The 15,267-nt window shown below is 44.7% G+C and overlaps 1 protein-coding gene across 4 annotated transcripts in view; it reads left to right on the forward strand.

The window, feature by feature from the left end:
- The window catches only part of BRD3 (bromodomain containing 3), a 44,630-nt gene that overhangs the window by 21,290 nt on the left and 8,073 nt on the right, over positions 1 to 15,267 (forward strand). For 3 of the 4 annotated variants that reach the window (XR_005829604.1, XM_040605974.1, XM_040605975.1), the window contains 8 exons: positions 325 to 472; positions 2,032 to 2,246; positions 3,940 to 4,311; positions 10,570 to 10,698; positions 11,110 to 11,301; positions 12,134 to 12,369; positions 12,914 to 13,206; positions 15,091 to 15,219. Coding sequence is in view for 3 of the 4 variants with exons in the window: in XM_040605974.1 (XP_040461908.1) it covers positions 325 to 472; positions 2,032 to 2,246; positions 3,940 to 4,311; positions 10,570 to 10,698; positions 11,110 to 11,301; positions 12,134 to 12,369; positions 12,914 to 13,206; positions 15,091 to 15,219 (1,714 nt within the window). In the remaining variant the exon portion in view is untranslated. The remainder of the gene's footprint in view (positions 1 to 324; positions 473 to 2,031; positions 2,247 to 3,939; positions 4,312 to 10,569; positions 10,699 to 11,109; positions 11,302 to 12,133; positions 12,370 to 12,913; positions 13,207 to 15,090; positions 15,220 to 15,267) is intronic. The other variant, XM_040605976.1, reaches the window with a different exon arrangement.

Genomic DNA, 15,267 nt, shown 5'->3' on the forward strand with positions numbered 1-15,267 from the left:
GCTGGCAAGCAGGGAAGGACAGCTCATCTGTTCCAGTTTGCTGCTCCCACACTGTTGCACAGGATGCTAGTTATCAGGCTCCTACTGGAAGTCCTGATAACTCTCTGGATGCAGCATGTTTAGATGCTGTATTTATTGCATGCTAGGCCAGAACAGAAGAGCAGGAGGGTAGCATGCAAGGAAGGAGGAGAGCTAGTCTGTCTGCTTGGGTACCATCACTTATTTGAAGGGTAGTGTCATTGGGGATTTCAGAGCCTGATTTTGAACCTCTCTGCTTCTAGTGTGTGGATGATACAGCATGGGCTTGTATTCTTCTTTTTGCAGCCCACAGATGACATTGTCCTCATGGCCCAAGCCCTGGAGAAGATATTTCTGCAGAAGGTTGCCCAGATGCCTCAGGAGGAAGTCGAATTATTACCCCCAGTTCCTAAAGGCAAAGGTCGCAAGCCGTCAGCAGGCATGCAGAGTGCAGGTATTAACCCAGTCCAGTGACATTAAGTGTTATGAAGCCATTGCTGAGGTCTGACCCACCTTCCAAGCTGCCTGGCTTCGCAAATGGTGAAAAGGCTAAGAAGGGAGCATGTAGCCTAATGGTTAAAGCGGTGCAAGATGTCGAGATGATGTTCACCCAGTGTTCCAGGGCTTGTCTGTCTTAAGGGCACTCTGCATTTGTCATACAAACATCTTGCCATCTGTGACTTGCCCATCCATGTAGCACTTCAGTGAGGGAGGGCAATACTGTTCCTTCCTGTATGCAAAGAAGAAACCAAGGCAAGAAGAGGCAAGGTAGTTAGACATGCCAGGCTCCTGCAAGTGACAGACCATGGCCTAGAATGCCTTTATTAGACCTGAGTTTATACAGCTCATGCAAGGTCCTGGCAGAAGTCTGACACAGCAAAGACTTGGACCCAAATCTAGCCAATCCCCTAAACCCCATAAAAAGTTTTTCTTTTGCACACACGGTTGCAACATCATAGAATCAAATTTGATCAACAGAAAGGATTTATTAAGCCATTGCAAAAGGCTGTGTTGACTGTTGCCTATCAGTAGAAACTAAATTTAGCTCAGCTTACCTAGAGTTGATTTTAAATGGATTTAGGACTAAAACGTCTGTAAGCACTATAAAATAGTTCATAAAGGAGCTTGTGTGGGCTGAATGAAACTGTTGCAAATTTTTTTTCTTTAAACAAGGTCCAATTGTTGCTCTGGGAAAGCCAACTGTTCCCCTTTGTTTTCCCACATCTCAGGTGCCAAATGGAGCTACAACTTCATCCAAGCTCAGAAATTTGTGATGATGTGTCTTTTCAGCATCCTTTGACAAAAACTTTTATAAAAACATAGAGAAGTATTGCTACTTCGGTTATTAGTTATTAATTTCGCTCCTTAACTTTACATTAGCAGGCAGTTCTTCAACAGTTGCAGGTCTAGCATAAGAAACCTCTGCCTGGCTATCATGAGACCTAGGCTCTACTCAGAGCAGTTTCTTTCATCATGTAATGTGGCATATCTCAAGTGCTTCGGACTCTTGGGTATTTAACTGGCAGTAGGGGAGTGGTTGTTACCATTTGCCATGCATAGTAAAAACACTCCCAGATTGAGGTCTGTGCAGGACAGCAGCTGTCCAAAAGAGCAATCTCTGTTCCTTCAGCTTGAGCTCCTGCCCTTTTGCTGAGCGCAGGGTAGCACTGAGAGCCTGTGATGGGTGAAGGCTCTCCCAGAGCAAAACACACCCCATGTGCAAAGCTTGAAGTATTTCGCTTGCATGTGGCTGGTCTAAGGCTCATGGTACAAGGACTTAGGTCAGTGATTTCTTTTTTTCTTTTTTTTTTTTTTTTGTTGACCCCTGGGTAACAGCACCAAGCAAATCACACTGTGTCCTTTGTGGTGTTCCTGTAGCTCTGGACTGGGAGCCTTTTGCGAAGCCTGTGATTGCACAGTCCAGCGGCACCAGTTTCACTTTGTTCCCAGTGTCTTGTCGGCACTTGTAACCATCAGTACATTGCAGTGCGTTTTCACTTTGTCGTTTGAAAGGAGCGCAGCAAGCAGTGGCCGTGTCTTCCGTCTCCCCGCCGGCCCCGTTCCAGAACGTCCCTCCAGCCGTGTCTCAGACGCCCGTCATTGCTGCCACCCCTGTGCCAACCATCACTGCTAATGTCCCGCCTGTCACTGCCCCTCCTGCCGCTGCTCCCCCTCCGCCTGCTGCTCCGATAATGCCTGTGGTGCCTCCTACACCACCGGTAGTCAAGGTAAATGGAGAACGTGACCCTTTCCTCTTCAGAAGGCAACATTGCTAAGCAGTGCTTTATTTTCATCCCCTCAATGCTGGTTATGTGCATTCCTTCTCTTCGCATTTGACTCCATGCCTCTCTGGCCATCGTTTTCCCTTTAAGGTGTGTTCAGACAAGTGCTTGCTGTTGAGTTTGAGAGGATTGAGAGAAGTTTTGCCAGTTTTATCACACCCCAGCTGAGGTGATGTCAACTGTAATTGCTCCAACTCAGTTACAAGCTCTCATCTGACCATAGCCTTAGCCAGTGCTGATGCTCCATGAACCAGAAGGCTGTTGGAAGTTTCCCCCATTTTGCACCATATAGCCCAAAGCATTTCTTCCCTCTGTGACTGAGCCCCTGATTTTACTGGGGCTATTCCTTTAAGGTTTGCAGACTCCAGCACTAGGAATGTTCCTTTCTGCCATAAACCGGTTCAAGACAAGCCTGTCACTCCAGTTGGAGGAGACTGATGTTGCCTGCAGGTTTCGGGTGCATTAGTTCTGTCTTTACTGAGTAATCTTCTGGGAGTTGTCATGATGTTTAGCTATTTGCTGTGTTAATTTAATGTGTAAATGAAGACGTTGCTCTAAATAATTGGAGTTTTCCTAGCAAACTGTGTATTGCTTTAAAAATTATGAAAGCATAGCTCAGAGAAAGCCGGGTTTTTTTTCTAAGCTGGGGAATTAACTGCAACAGTATCAATGTATTCTGATGTGAGGTTGCATGGACCAGCAAAGCCATAGGACTGTATTGCTTATTTAATCCTATAGTTTGAAAATTACTAGAAAAATTGTGAATTGGATCTTCTTGGAGCTAAGCTGTCCTCCTCATCCTCAGAAGCCTGTCTCTTACTTGAGTTTCTGTCCAAATAACTTGCTTCTGAGAATCAATTTAATTTTGAAACTCAAGGATGAACCCAGAAGTGAGTTTGCCAAATACACACTGCAAAATTAATTCTGCTTGGGATTTACTTAAGATTTCCCTTAGATTTCCCTAAGGAACTTTTTTCTCCCTTTCTATCTCTCTTTCTCCAGAGAAATAAATCCTTCATAGGAGCACAAGAGAGCTGACTGGACAGTCACAGCTTGAATTTATGAGAGAGGGGTTTTATTTGCTTAAGGCAAAAATCATTAGATTCTTGCTCTTGTCCATAATAAGCAATCTACCTTAGCACACCCAATAAATACAAGGGAGTGAGGGCTCATGGGTCTTTGGTGATTAATATGCTTTGGTTCAGAACTTATAGCCTGATCCTGCCACTGGGGACTCAGACATGTGGTTAAGTTACTGACACTTACTAAGTCACGATGCATCAGCTGAGCTGCAGTAATCGACTGGGCGCACTCCTTTCCCTTGGCAAACATGAGGTAAGAGTCCTTAGTTTAAATCTCAGTGAAATACATAGAGCTAACACATTTTGCATCGTGTTTGGGGTTGGGTTGGAGACGTGCAAATGGCTGGTTACTGTGGCTCAGATGACATGTAGTAAGTAATACGCTGTGTTGTAGTCACTGAATTGCGTGTTGAAGCCTCTAGTCACAATTCCCATTTATCCCAGTGAAGTAATTGTATTTTCTGTCAGAGGGCAGGCAGATCTCAAACATAAGGATGAACTGTGCTAGCATGAGAGCTGGGCACATACTCATGAAGTCTGTCCATCTGCTGTTTCAGAAAAAGGGAGTGAAGCGGAAAGCGGACACAACCACCCCCACCACCTCTGCGATCACTGCCAGCCGAAGCGAGTCGCCCACGCCCCTCTCGGACCCCAAGCAGGCCAAAATCATCGCTCGACGGGAGAGTGGTGGCCGGCCCATCAAACCACCAAAGAAAGACCTTGAAGATGGAGAGGTCCCCCAGCATGCAGGGAAGAAGGGCAAACTCTCTGAGCACCTCAAGTACTGTGACAGCATTCTCAAGGAGATGCTCTCAAAGAAGCATGCAGCCTATGCATGGCCCTTTTACAAGCCTGTTGATGCAGAGGCCTTGGAATTACATGACTATCATGATATTATCAAACACCCCATGGATCTCAGTACTGTTAAAGTACGTCCACATTTACCACCTCTTTTGCAGGGTGTCACAGCCCTCTGGCTGCAGAGGACTGGCTCCTTCTGGGGGAGGGGGAAGGGGCAAGGGTGGTAAACAGAACCTGTTTGGATATCATCTGGATATTTTTATATTTGTTGCCTTCCCCCTCTCCTTTTTTTCCCGTAACCTGGGACATCCTTTTTTTCTGCCCTGCAAAGCAGACTGTATGATGGCATCCTCTCTTCTTTGTGGATAGTCCAGCTCTTTAAACTTGTGTCCTTGGGATTGTCTTGCACTCTGAGAAGAAGAGGTGCTGTGTTTCATAGGATTCAATTGATAGTATCCTGTTTCCAGAAGCTACTGCCTGTTTACTTGTTGGCATGGTGTGTGGTCCAGATAGGCTTACGCTGAGCAATTCTAACCAGAACATGATGATCGCCTGGTACTTGGGGAGGGGAAGAAATAATGTGATGCTTACGTGTGGTTCATGCTTGCCTTTTCAAGAGCTTAGCTTAGTATGGTGCAATACTCAAGGTTTTTCTCCCAGTAGACTGGTTTTTTTTCTGATTCTTCCCCTAAATACCCATGGCACAAATCCATGTTTTTCTAGTCTTCTGTTGGTGAGGCAGCCATGGGTATCAGTGTTGGTGGAGGTGAGACTTTCCTCAATGTGCAGGAATTTGAGGTATTTCTGCTGACTTTCACTAGCGTGCTAGAAGTGGCTTGCTGCCAGCTGAGCCAATGCCTGGAATTTTCTAAACGTCCAGGTGGCAAAAGGGCAGCTGCATTCGTGATTCCTGTCGTGTTCTTTGGCAAATCCTACATAGTACCTGGAAGCAGCGTGGTATGTTCTGATGTGCTATGCCATTCAGCCTTGATGCTGCAGGGGTTCTTACTTCGGCTGCAGTATTTTTACGAGTATTTTAGTTGCATTATTTAGTGGTGACAGAGTAGTTGTCATAGTCTGTGCATTGAGGATTAGATGAAGAGTTCCCAGTGTCTTGAGTTTTAATTGCTTTTCTAATGCTATGGTCCTGGGTGAGTTTCCCCACAGCTCTGTGCCATAGTTTTCCCAGTCATAGAATGGGTATAGTAATACCTAACCTACCTCACAGGGCTGTTGTGAGGACAGATATCTGGAAGGCACTGAGTACTAGTTCTTATTATGATTGGATTTTTACAGAAAAGACCCATCTCTGAGCTCACAAAAGCATTGTAAGCAAGCTCTGGTGGAGCTAGGCTTGGAGACCATTCATCTCCTGAGCTTGCAGTGCCCTTGATTTGTTTACAAAAGCCAGTGCAATGTGCAGTATTTTTGACTTTCAATTAAGTTGAGCTGTGTTAAAGGCCTTTAGCAATTTCCTGGCAGGAGAAGAGGGCAAGACAAAGCTGAGCTGCAGGCAAGAAGAGGGAGCTTGAAACACAGCGGTAAAAGCAGGGGAAGAGGCTAGGTTGAACATGGTAGTCTGTGAAGCTGGAGCACTGATACCTGGCTTTACTTTCTGCTGATAGAGGAAGGTCCCAGTGTTTTCTTGGGTAAGTTTCCATTTTCTCTTGCTCTTGAGCATGGATGGGGAAGGAAGAAGCTCCCTCAGTTGTGGTACTGCAGTGCATTCACCATCCTGCTGATATTTCTGCCCACTAGTAAAGGCCTACTTACTCCTTGTACACTGTGTTAGTTACAGGACTTGCTGTCAGGGCCTTCTCGCTTCACTTTGCATCGGAGTTGCTCTTCCTCACTAGCTTAGAGCTCCGTCCACGTGGCTTGGATCATAGGCTAGTGGATAATTTAGGTTGGTCAGGAGTCCTGCCTCCTGCTTAAAGCAGGGTCACTTACTCTGATCTGCTGCCTTCCAGATGTCACCACCTTCTCAGCTGAGTGAGCCTGTCTTTGCTCTTCTGATGCCACTGAGTGGGTTGGGAGTAGGAACAGGTTGCAGATGGGGGTTTCAGTGTTCTTTCAGTCAAATCACAGGTGCGGTACTTAGGTGGCATCAGAAACCTTCAAACATGATGTTCTGTGCATAGTTACATTTTGCCCATGCTTATCATAGGCTACATGTTGAAAATCTGTTCTAAGACTGTAATCTGGCCAGTAGTTTTAAGGAATTTCAAAGTATGTCTGGTTCACAGAAATGACTGAGATGGGAGGAAGCATCTCTTGCTCAGTGCAACTGTTCTCTTTGTTATCACATTAGAGTGATGAAGTGCTAGATAGCCTTTTTTTCTACTGGTCTTGTAAACGCAAGTTGTTAGATGAACACCTCCTAGATTAACTCATTCAGTTACTGTACTGACATTAGTGGGACTGCTGGTAAACCTAGTCCTTTTAGACCTATTCGCAGCTCAGTCACATTCCCTTGACTTCCTATGCAGTAAGGTTAGAGACAGAGAGAGTAAAATCCTGACTCTCAATGCTAGTATTTCTGTGTGTGGTTAGGTCACTTATTGCAAGAGATTCTTTGTGTATTCTGCGAAATCAAGGTGCAAAGCTGCAATTTGTCGGATTCGTGACTTCTTCACACTTAAATCTCTTCATAGTCCTAACTTAATTATTTTAAGAAGTATACAGCTCTGCCCTTCTTCTGCAAGTGCAGGTGATACTTTTCTGTACTTTACTAGTGTAGGGCAGAAAACTGGAGACAAGTTATTGGCAGAACCAGTGGAGTCTTTTGTATGTAAAGACTCTGGATTTGTCCTTCCACATGGTAGTGTTTTTCTTAATAAACTTGTTTGAAGTGCTGTCTGGTATTGTTTTTTTATGGAGTGTTTTATTATCGTTGCTCTTGGCCTGTAGATCATAGTGTGACTTCTCTGAGATGCAGTCTATAATATGTTAACTGCATGGAACAGAAACCTGCTCTTTGCAGGGAGTATAATTCTTCAGTGTCAGGGGCTTCTCTGTGGCTCTGAAAGTTTTTACATTTAATTCTGCACAAGTGGCAATGGTTGTGGTAAAGCAGCGCAACTAATGGCCTTCAAACTAATCTTGAAGGAATTATGTGAAAAGTAAAACATAAGTATTGCTGCAGCTATAATAGACTCTTGAATACCTGCTTGCTTGTCACTTTGGCTCTCTGGTTGTATGGGGTTTGACTTTCTTCAGAGAATGTTGTTCATGTCCAGGAGCATTTTCTTTTTTTCAGGCTCTGCACCCAGCAGAGGTATGCTTCAGAAGGACTGGAGATTGTTTTCTCTGTGTGCATGGTGGAGGAGGCAGGTGGGCTGTCATGACTGTGCCAGTGGCAGGTGAGAGGTGGAGGGGCCGTAGCTGAGCTTGTTGCAGCCAGGAGCAGAGGGCTGTCTGGAGCTAGTACTGAGAGCGGGAAGAGCTGAAGGGATGGGATCAATGAGCTCATCTCCACCTCAGTTCTTTGATAGTCATCACAGAGGGGGAAAGAGCAGAACTGCTTGGAACAGAGAGAGGAAGGGATGAATGCATGAAGAGAGAGGGAGGCAGAGGCATGGGTTGCGCTTTAAAAACTTAAGAGGCAGTAGCCCTAATTCCTTGTAGTAGGTGAAACGCTTGCTACAAAGCTGTGGCAGCACTGTGCTTTTGCTGCCCTGTCCATGGGCAGGCAGGACCCGCTTGCAGCATGTTCATGTCCCCTCTCTGATGCTGGGGAGACAGGATGCTGTGCCTGTGATGGAGCTGGGGGAACCTGGAGCACCGTTACTCTCACTCCATCCTCTAGCTGCCAAGTCACGGCAGCAGTGATGTGAATGCCCCTCTGCCTTTGGTTTACTCAGTGGTGGACAAGGAGCAGTCCTTGCTATGCAAGAGGATTTATACAAGCTGTTTACTTTTGGAATAAAGCACTACCTCCAGGGGTCTGACTGCTCACCAGTTAATTTTCTTGCAGTGAATTGCTATAGTTTCAGAGCAGCTGAGTTCAGGGTCTTGAATGTGAGGAGACATTATTTAGGGGAATCTTAGATTTCATTACTTGCACCTATTTTAGAGATCAAATGCAGTTTTGCAAGCCAGCTGTTCTTATTGAGGCAGTTTACATGAGGCAGTTGGGCCCCCAGAAATCAGCTGGGTCCTCATTAGCTTCTAGAGGTGGCATTTTCTCTGCTAAAATCACTGGAGTTGTGTGGCCCCATCCCTTGTGAGCCTGCCCTGATGCCATGTGCAAGACGTACTTTGAGGATGGCTTGATGTCCAGTTTTAGTTTTGGAGAAGAGACAGTGGAAAGGAGACATGTTAGATCTTCAAACATGATTGCTGCGAGAAGGGAGGGAACCAAGTTTTCTCTGCATCCTCTATGGGCAGGGCTTACCATCGAGCAAGAAACACAGATATTAGGAAACAAATTCAGGAACATTAAAGAATATTAAACAATTGAATTGATTGCTGAGAGGAAAAAAGATTACTGTGGTAGATGCTGCGTGGGGCAGAGAACGGGCTAGCTGGCCTCCTAGCACCTCTGCCAGTCCTGCTTGTCTGACTCCTGATTTACAATTGTAAATGTAGTAACTTTTTTAAAGCAGCTGGGTATCTCCAAATGAATTTGTAATGGAAGACATTCCAGCCCACCAATTTGAAGTTTCTTTTTTTTTTTTTAAAGTTAATTATTCTTTACAAGGAAACAAAATAGAAATCCACAGATTAAAACTGTTGGGCTAGAAAGCTGTTGGGTTTGGATGAAAATGAAGCCTCAGACGCTGGAATGTGTTTCATAGGCAGAAATCAGTCATTGAGTGTGCCAAACTTATAAGGGCATCAAAAAGGCCTTTCATGCAGTAAGGTGTATTTTATAATAAATGGGCCCTTTTGTTTGAACATATGTTTTTCTTTGGAATTGGCCTGAGATGCTTTTCAAACAAGGCCAGCTCTCCTTCAGACAGGAGAAGCACAAACCTATTTCCCTTTCTGCCTGTGTGTTGTGGCCGAGAGAGGCTGTCTCTGAGCTTATTCACCAAAAGAATAACATCTCCTAACAAAAGTTTGACCGATGCCTGGCTGCAGCATGGCAGGGAGTAAGGCTGCAGGAATGTCACTGCCCTGCATGCAGCACCAAAGCTGCATCGCTGGAGGTGAAATTCTGCCCTATTCAGAATAAAAATGCTTTTAGGAGTCATTGCAGTTATTTTAAGATACTTACAAGGGCTGCCATGCAGCTGTGAAATACCTGTAGCTTCTATTGATCAAACGGGGAATTTTGCGTGCTTTAAGGCCTCTAGTGTGGGTTGCAGACCCCAAGCAGCCCTGATTTTTGCTCCCATGGACGTGTCTTCCCTGATGACATTTGCAGCCTGTCTGCCAGTCAGCCTCTTCCCTTGGCTGGGGGATACAGGTGCACAAGAAATACAAAAGGGAGGCCTGCAAGCGCTTGGCAAATAGAGAATTTCTTTAAACCCAGGTCTTTTAAATGCAAATGAAATGTCGTGTTAGCTTCTTTTTCCTTTTGGTAGGCGTAATTGGAGTTAAGGTTTTTACATTGTAGTAATATATGCATAAAATTAATTACGTCCTAGGAATGCTATAAACTGTTCTCTAAACCCAAGTAATTCAGTCCCAAACAGCAAAAGAAATTGGATAAAAGTGGGAGCTGAAAAATAAGAGAAAGGAACAAAATGCAAATATTTTGCTCCTGATACTTATCCTCTCTACACTAGAAAATAACATTATGAATAGGTTCATGAAGGGTGAATTCTGTATTTATCAGTTGGACTTTTAAGTCAAGAGTAGGTGTTGTAGTTTAAGAATCACCAAGCAAAATTCATCCCCTGACCCAAGTCAGAGTTAGATGATCATGATCTTTTCTGCCCTTCCAGATGTACAGGGCAAATACACCCAAGCAGCACACAGACATACATGCTTAAGGTACTCCTGTAGTTGTAACTTGGTTGTCTGTTGACTCTTGCCCTTCCTGTCCATGATCCTTGTTTACAGTAGTTTCTGATCCAGCAAAATGTTTTTGTAAGTGACTACTTTTTAATAGAATGAGGACCCTGACAGATTTATCTAGTACTACTTAAAAAGAAAACAACCCACATTAGGAATCTTAACAGTTTAAGCACTTCATGGCGCAATATCAGCTTCTTTGGTTGTCTGGTGTGTGTTTTCTTGCTTGTTTTAAAAGCAGAAACTCTGAATATTACTTAGGAACAAGTAAGCCAGGTCAAACTAGGTTCTCTTAGACGAATGTGATTGTGAGGCTGTTCTGAGCTGCCTCCAAGATGCATGTGTCCTCCATGCAGCTGTTACAAATGCCTTTTGCTTATGGTTTTTTTCCCCCCCTTTCCCTTTGGCTTGTTTGTTTGCAGAAAAAAATGGACAGTCGGGAATACCAAGATGCACAAGGCTTTGCAGCAGATATTCGGTTAATGTTCTCTAATTGTTACAAGTACAATCCTCCAGACCATGAAGTGGTAGCGATGGCCAGGAAGCTCCAGGTAAAGGTGTTGGCAAATGTGTCTTCCAGAGTTTGTTTAGTTCAGCTACAAGGTGTCAATTCAGAGATCCAAGCATGGATCTGCTCTTGGCAGCAACAAGGGAGAGTCAGTGATTCTTCCAGCACTTGGAACGAGCCATGTTCTCTGGTGCAGGACTGTGGTGCTTTTCACATGGCATGACCCAATGCCACATTCTGCTCCTAAAACAGTTGCTTCATAAAGTAGTGTGAGAATTTTCTTGGGCTTACAGAATATGGATGCCCATCCGTACATTATTATATGCTGTACAGTACCTGGTATAGTGCAATAAGACCCTGACCCATGGTGGGGTGTCTGGTGTGTTTAAAAGGCCAGAGTGAGGTCTTTGTGGCTGAGGCTCCTTTTGTCACCAGTTTTTCTCCCTTTTTGTAGGATGTCTTTGAGATGAGGTTTGCAAAAATGCCCGATGAGCCTGCAGAGGCTCCACCTCCGCCTCCACCGACAGCACCAGTGGTGAGCAAAAGCACAGAGAGCAGTCACAGTAGTGAGGAGAGCTCGTCCGACTCAGACAGCTCAGACTCGGAAGAAGAGCGAGCGACTCGGCTGGCTGAGCTCCAGGAGCAGGTATTGCCATTGCCAGGCTGTGTGTCTGTGTTTGTGTGGTAGGAAGGGTTTAATTTTGTTCTTAAAAGTGCCCTCTAGGCTGGGGTGAGCAAAGCAATTGCCCCTTCTGCCAGCTAAAGGGGAAAAATGCTCAGCTGTGAAGTAAGTGCACGTTTGATGTAATGTTAATTTTCTTGGAGGTAGCCATTCTCGGTGCTGATGCTCTGTGTTTCTTTCTGGGATCCCAGGGTATGAATGAAGGTGCACACAATACTAGGGATCTGGGAGGAACAGAGAGGCCCATTTTGTATGAGAGCTCAGGCGTAACGAAATCTGTCACAAGCTTCCTGTGGAATATTGTCCTCTTGTACCCTGTCTGTAGAAGTGAGCTGGTTTGACTGTTGTGGTTGCAAACGCTTCAGCCATGGCCTTTCTTATTATGCAGATATACAATGCCAGATGCTACAGTGCTTACCATGTGCTACCGTAATACAACAAAGCATTAATAAAATAGCTTATCCGGTGTCTCAAAGCGAGCTAGTAGGAGAGGCAAGACGTGAACCCAGGATTCCAGAGGCCAAGCTGTCAGCACTCTAGATGGAGCTGTTTAGCTTAATTTTTATTTGCCCCTATAAAACAAGAATGAGGTTTTCATTTGAGTCAGCTTCTGTGTACTTGCACTGCATTTTTTAATGGATTTCAAATTGAGCAAAGTCTCCTGAGTTCAATCACTAGACTGCTTGATCACTGACTGTGGGATATGCTTACACGTTGGGACATAGAGGAGGGGTATTTGTAGGCATCAATTACCTTACCTTGAAGTCTGATTAATTTTTTCACTGTTCTCCCTCAGCTAAAGGCCGTTCATGAGCAGCTAGCTGCATTGTCACAAGCACCGGTGAATAAACCAAAGAAAAAAAAAGAGAAGAAGGAGAAAGAGAAGAAAAAGAAAGATAAAGAGAAGGAAAAAGAAAAGCACAAAGTAAAAGCTGAGGAGGAGAAGAAACCCAAGGTGGCTCAACCACCAAAACAAACCCAACAGAAGAAAGCCCCGGCTAAAAAAGCAAACAGCACAACCACAGCTAACAGGTGAGAGCCTGCCTTCTGCAAGTTGTCTTAAGGGTAATGCTGAGGGCTTCTAGCCCAGTTTTTTCTGTCCCTCCCGTCCCCACTGAATTCCTGGTGAAGTGCAGTTGTCAGAGCAGTTAATTTCCTGTTGAATAGTGCCCCCCCCACCCCGTTCCCAGACAACTCCAGGGAGTCTTTAAGTTAGAGCTGGCAGTGGAGCCATCATATTTCCACTGTCCAACTCTCTTAAAATCCCTGCCTGACTACTCTCAGATAAGGTTTTGCTTTTTGCCTTTTGTGCAGCCAGCAAGAGCATGCCATTTCATTGCTGCCCCCCTGCTGCTACATGGGCCTGTTGTCATGCCTCACAGGGAGAAAATATAATGGGAGTAAAACAGCTGATCTCAGATTTCTGAACTTCAGAAGCTGTGGGGCTGTTCAAGCCATCTGGCTTAGAGGTTCAAAGCCAAGAACATTGGGGTGGTTGTTACAAGGGGGGTAGAAAAAAAAAAGTTAATTGCTTCTCTATACCCATGAGTGTTTCCATGCTTGCCAACCCACCCAGGCAGCCCAAGAAGGGAGGCAAACAGGCATCTGCAACCTACGATTCAGACGAGGAGGAGGAAGGTCTGCCCATGACCTATGATGAGAAACGGCAGCTCAGCTTGGACATCAACCGCCTGCCTGGGGAGAAGCTGGGCAGGGTGGTGCACATCATCCAGTCACGGGAACCTTCCCTCAGAGACTCCAATCCTGATGAGATAGAAATAGATTTTGAAACATTGAAGCCCACAACTTTACGAGAACTGGAGAGATACGTGAAATCTTGTTTACAGAAAAAACAAAGGAAACCGTTTTGTAAGTTACCTCCTGGGGACATGTTACCCCACCAGCTCTTGAGCTCAGCTTTGAAGTCAGGGCATGTGTGTTGGGATTCTTTTATCCAGCTGTTGGGTATGTGATGACAGGGATTTTTAGAGATCCTTTTCTCACAAGAAAATGTACAGAAGCTTTTGAATTATTTTTTTTTTTTCCTGTTCATTCTTCCCATGATATGCTGTGGAGACCTGGAGGACTATTGTTCCTCTACAGGATCTGTACGAGGCCTTTATTACTTACCTAGAAAGCACTGTAAAGGTTTCAGTCTCCATTGTGTTACGTGTTATGTGCTCACATCTGGAAGGATCAGTTTCTTAGCCTGGATAGTTTAGCATCTGATTAGGAAGGAAACAAAGCATGGTTGGGATCCAGAAGACCAAGGGAATAAATGACTTGAGTAAAGTTACCTGAGTAACCTGTGGATTCTGGGTGTGTCTGAGTTGTATATTCACCCCAAAACTGCTTTTCCTACACGGTCTGATCACCATATTACCCTCACTTTCTCCCAGATCAGAGGATTAATGTTAATGTGCTGCCAAGTGTGCGGTTCAGTATGGGACAGACTTTTCTCTGTGCCTCATCCACAGAGGGTGAATTGTTGCGGCCCCTTGAGATTTAGCTCCAGCTGAATAGCAGTAGGATCACTTACCTGAAGTGGTCCTGGCTCTGTCTGCCTGCTTGTCGGTTAAGAGGGAGTTGTCCTGTTAAGACTATAGCACAGTAGCTACTCACAACTCTTGCACAGCACCTCCATTTCTTCACCACAGGATTTTCAGGTAGGCCTAAGCAAAGCTCAGACTTTGACCCTTTTTGCTTTTTAATACCCCACTTTGATTAGGTGTTTTTTTATTATTATTTCCCCCACATCCACCCTGAGTCCTTCACTGTTGGAATAGCTCAGGAAAAGATTTTTCCAGAGTGGTTAGGAACAAGAAGCATCCTTTGGTTTTGGAACCACAGCATGGAATAACGCAGATAATCTCAGATGTCTGTTCCTCTGAGACTGGTACGCCCTGGGCTGGCTGGCTGGCATACCTGACACCAGCCGGACTCTTGTGCTGTCTGCTCTCTCTTGCCATGCTTAGTGTTCAGGGGCGCACCCTCTCAGGACTCTGCTTTCCAGCTTTCTTTTTTAAAAAATTACTGCTTTAAAACAGGGCACAGAAATGTAAGTATTTCCTTGCTGGATCAGGCAAAATATCTGGCCCCTGTCTTGTGCTTCTGATACTGGCCAACACCTGTGTTCAATTGCTCCTTTGGAGGAGTATTTCTTCTGCTCGAAAATATGAGTATTGCCGGTACTTCTCACCGTTTCCATTGAACCGATGCAGCTACATTCCTGTTGTCTGCCAGCCTTTGCCTCAGTTGGCTTTTAATTTGTCCTTTTTGTTTTGCTTTATATTTAAAGCAACATAAAACACAGTAGATTTTTTGTGTGAGGTTATCTTAAGTGTTAGTGGCCGATGCTTACTTATGACAACCTTTAATGGGACACTTTATTTTACAGGGCAGAAAACCCATGTAACAATTCTGTAATTACAAATGTGTAACTATTGACCATATAACTGGCTGGTAAGTAACCTGTAACTACAAGGTTATTAAATGGATATTTCTTATCTTCTAAAATACTTTCCAGAGGATCTCTTGAAAAGTGCGTGTTCCAGGATGATGGTGATTGGATGATCTAGCCAACTTCATATGTTGTCCTCTCTCTGGGATGTGTAGTTGCTGTGTGGCCACTTGATCTTAGCGGTGTCACTGCAGAGTGGTTGCAAAAATTTACATGCCCTGTAAAATAGTGATGTCCACTCTTTTTCACCTGCAACCATGCAGTTTCAGAAATTGTGCGTTCCTCCTCCACAGCTGCAAGTGGAAAAAAGCAAGCAGCAAAGTCAAAAGAAGAATTAGCTCAGGAAAAGAAGAAAGAACTAGAAAAACGGTTACAGGACGTCAGTGGGCAGCTAAACAACAACAAGAAACCTGCAAAGAAAGGTAACGGCTTTGGTTTTAAGGTGCTGACAATGCCCCGAAAGTTGTGTA

Source organism: Falco naumanni, chromosome 9, assembly GCF_017639655.2.
Source record: "Falco naumanni isolate bFalNau1 chromosome 9, bFalNau1.pat, whole genome shotgun sequence".
Lineage (NCBI taxonomy): Eukaryota > Metazoa > Chordata > Aves > Falconiformes > Falconidae > Falco > Falco naumanni.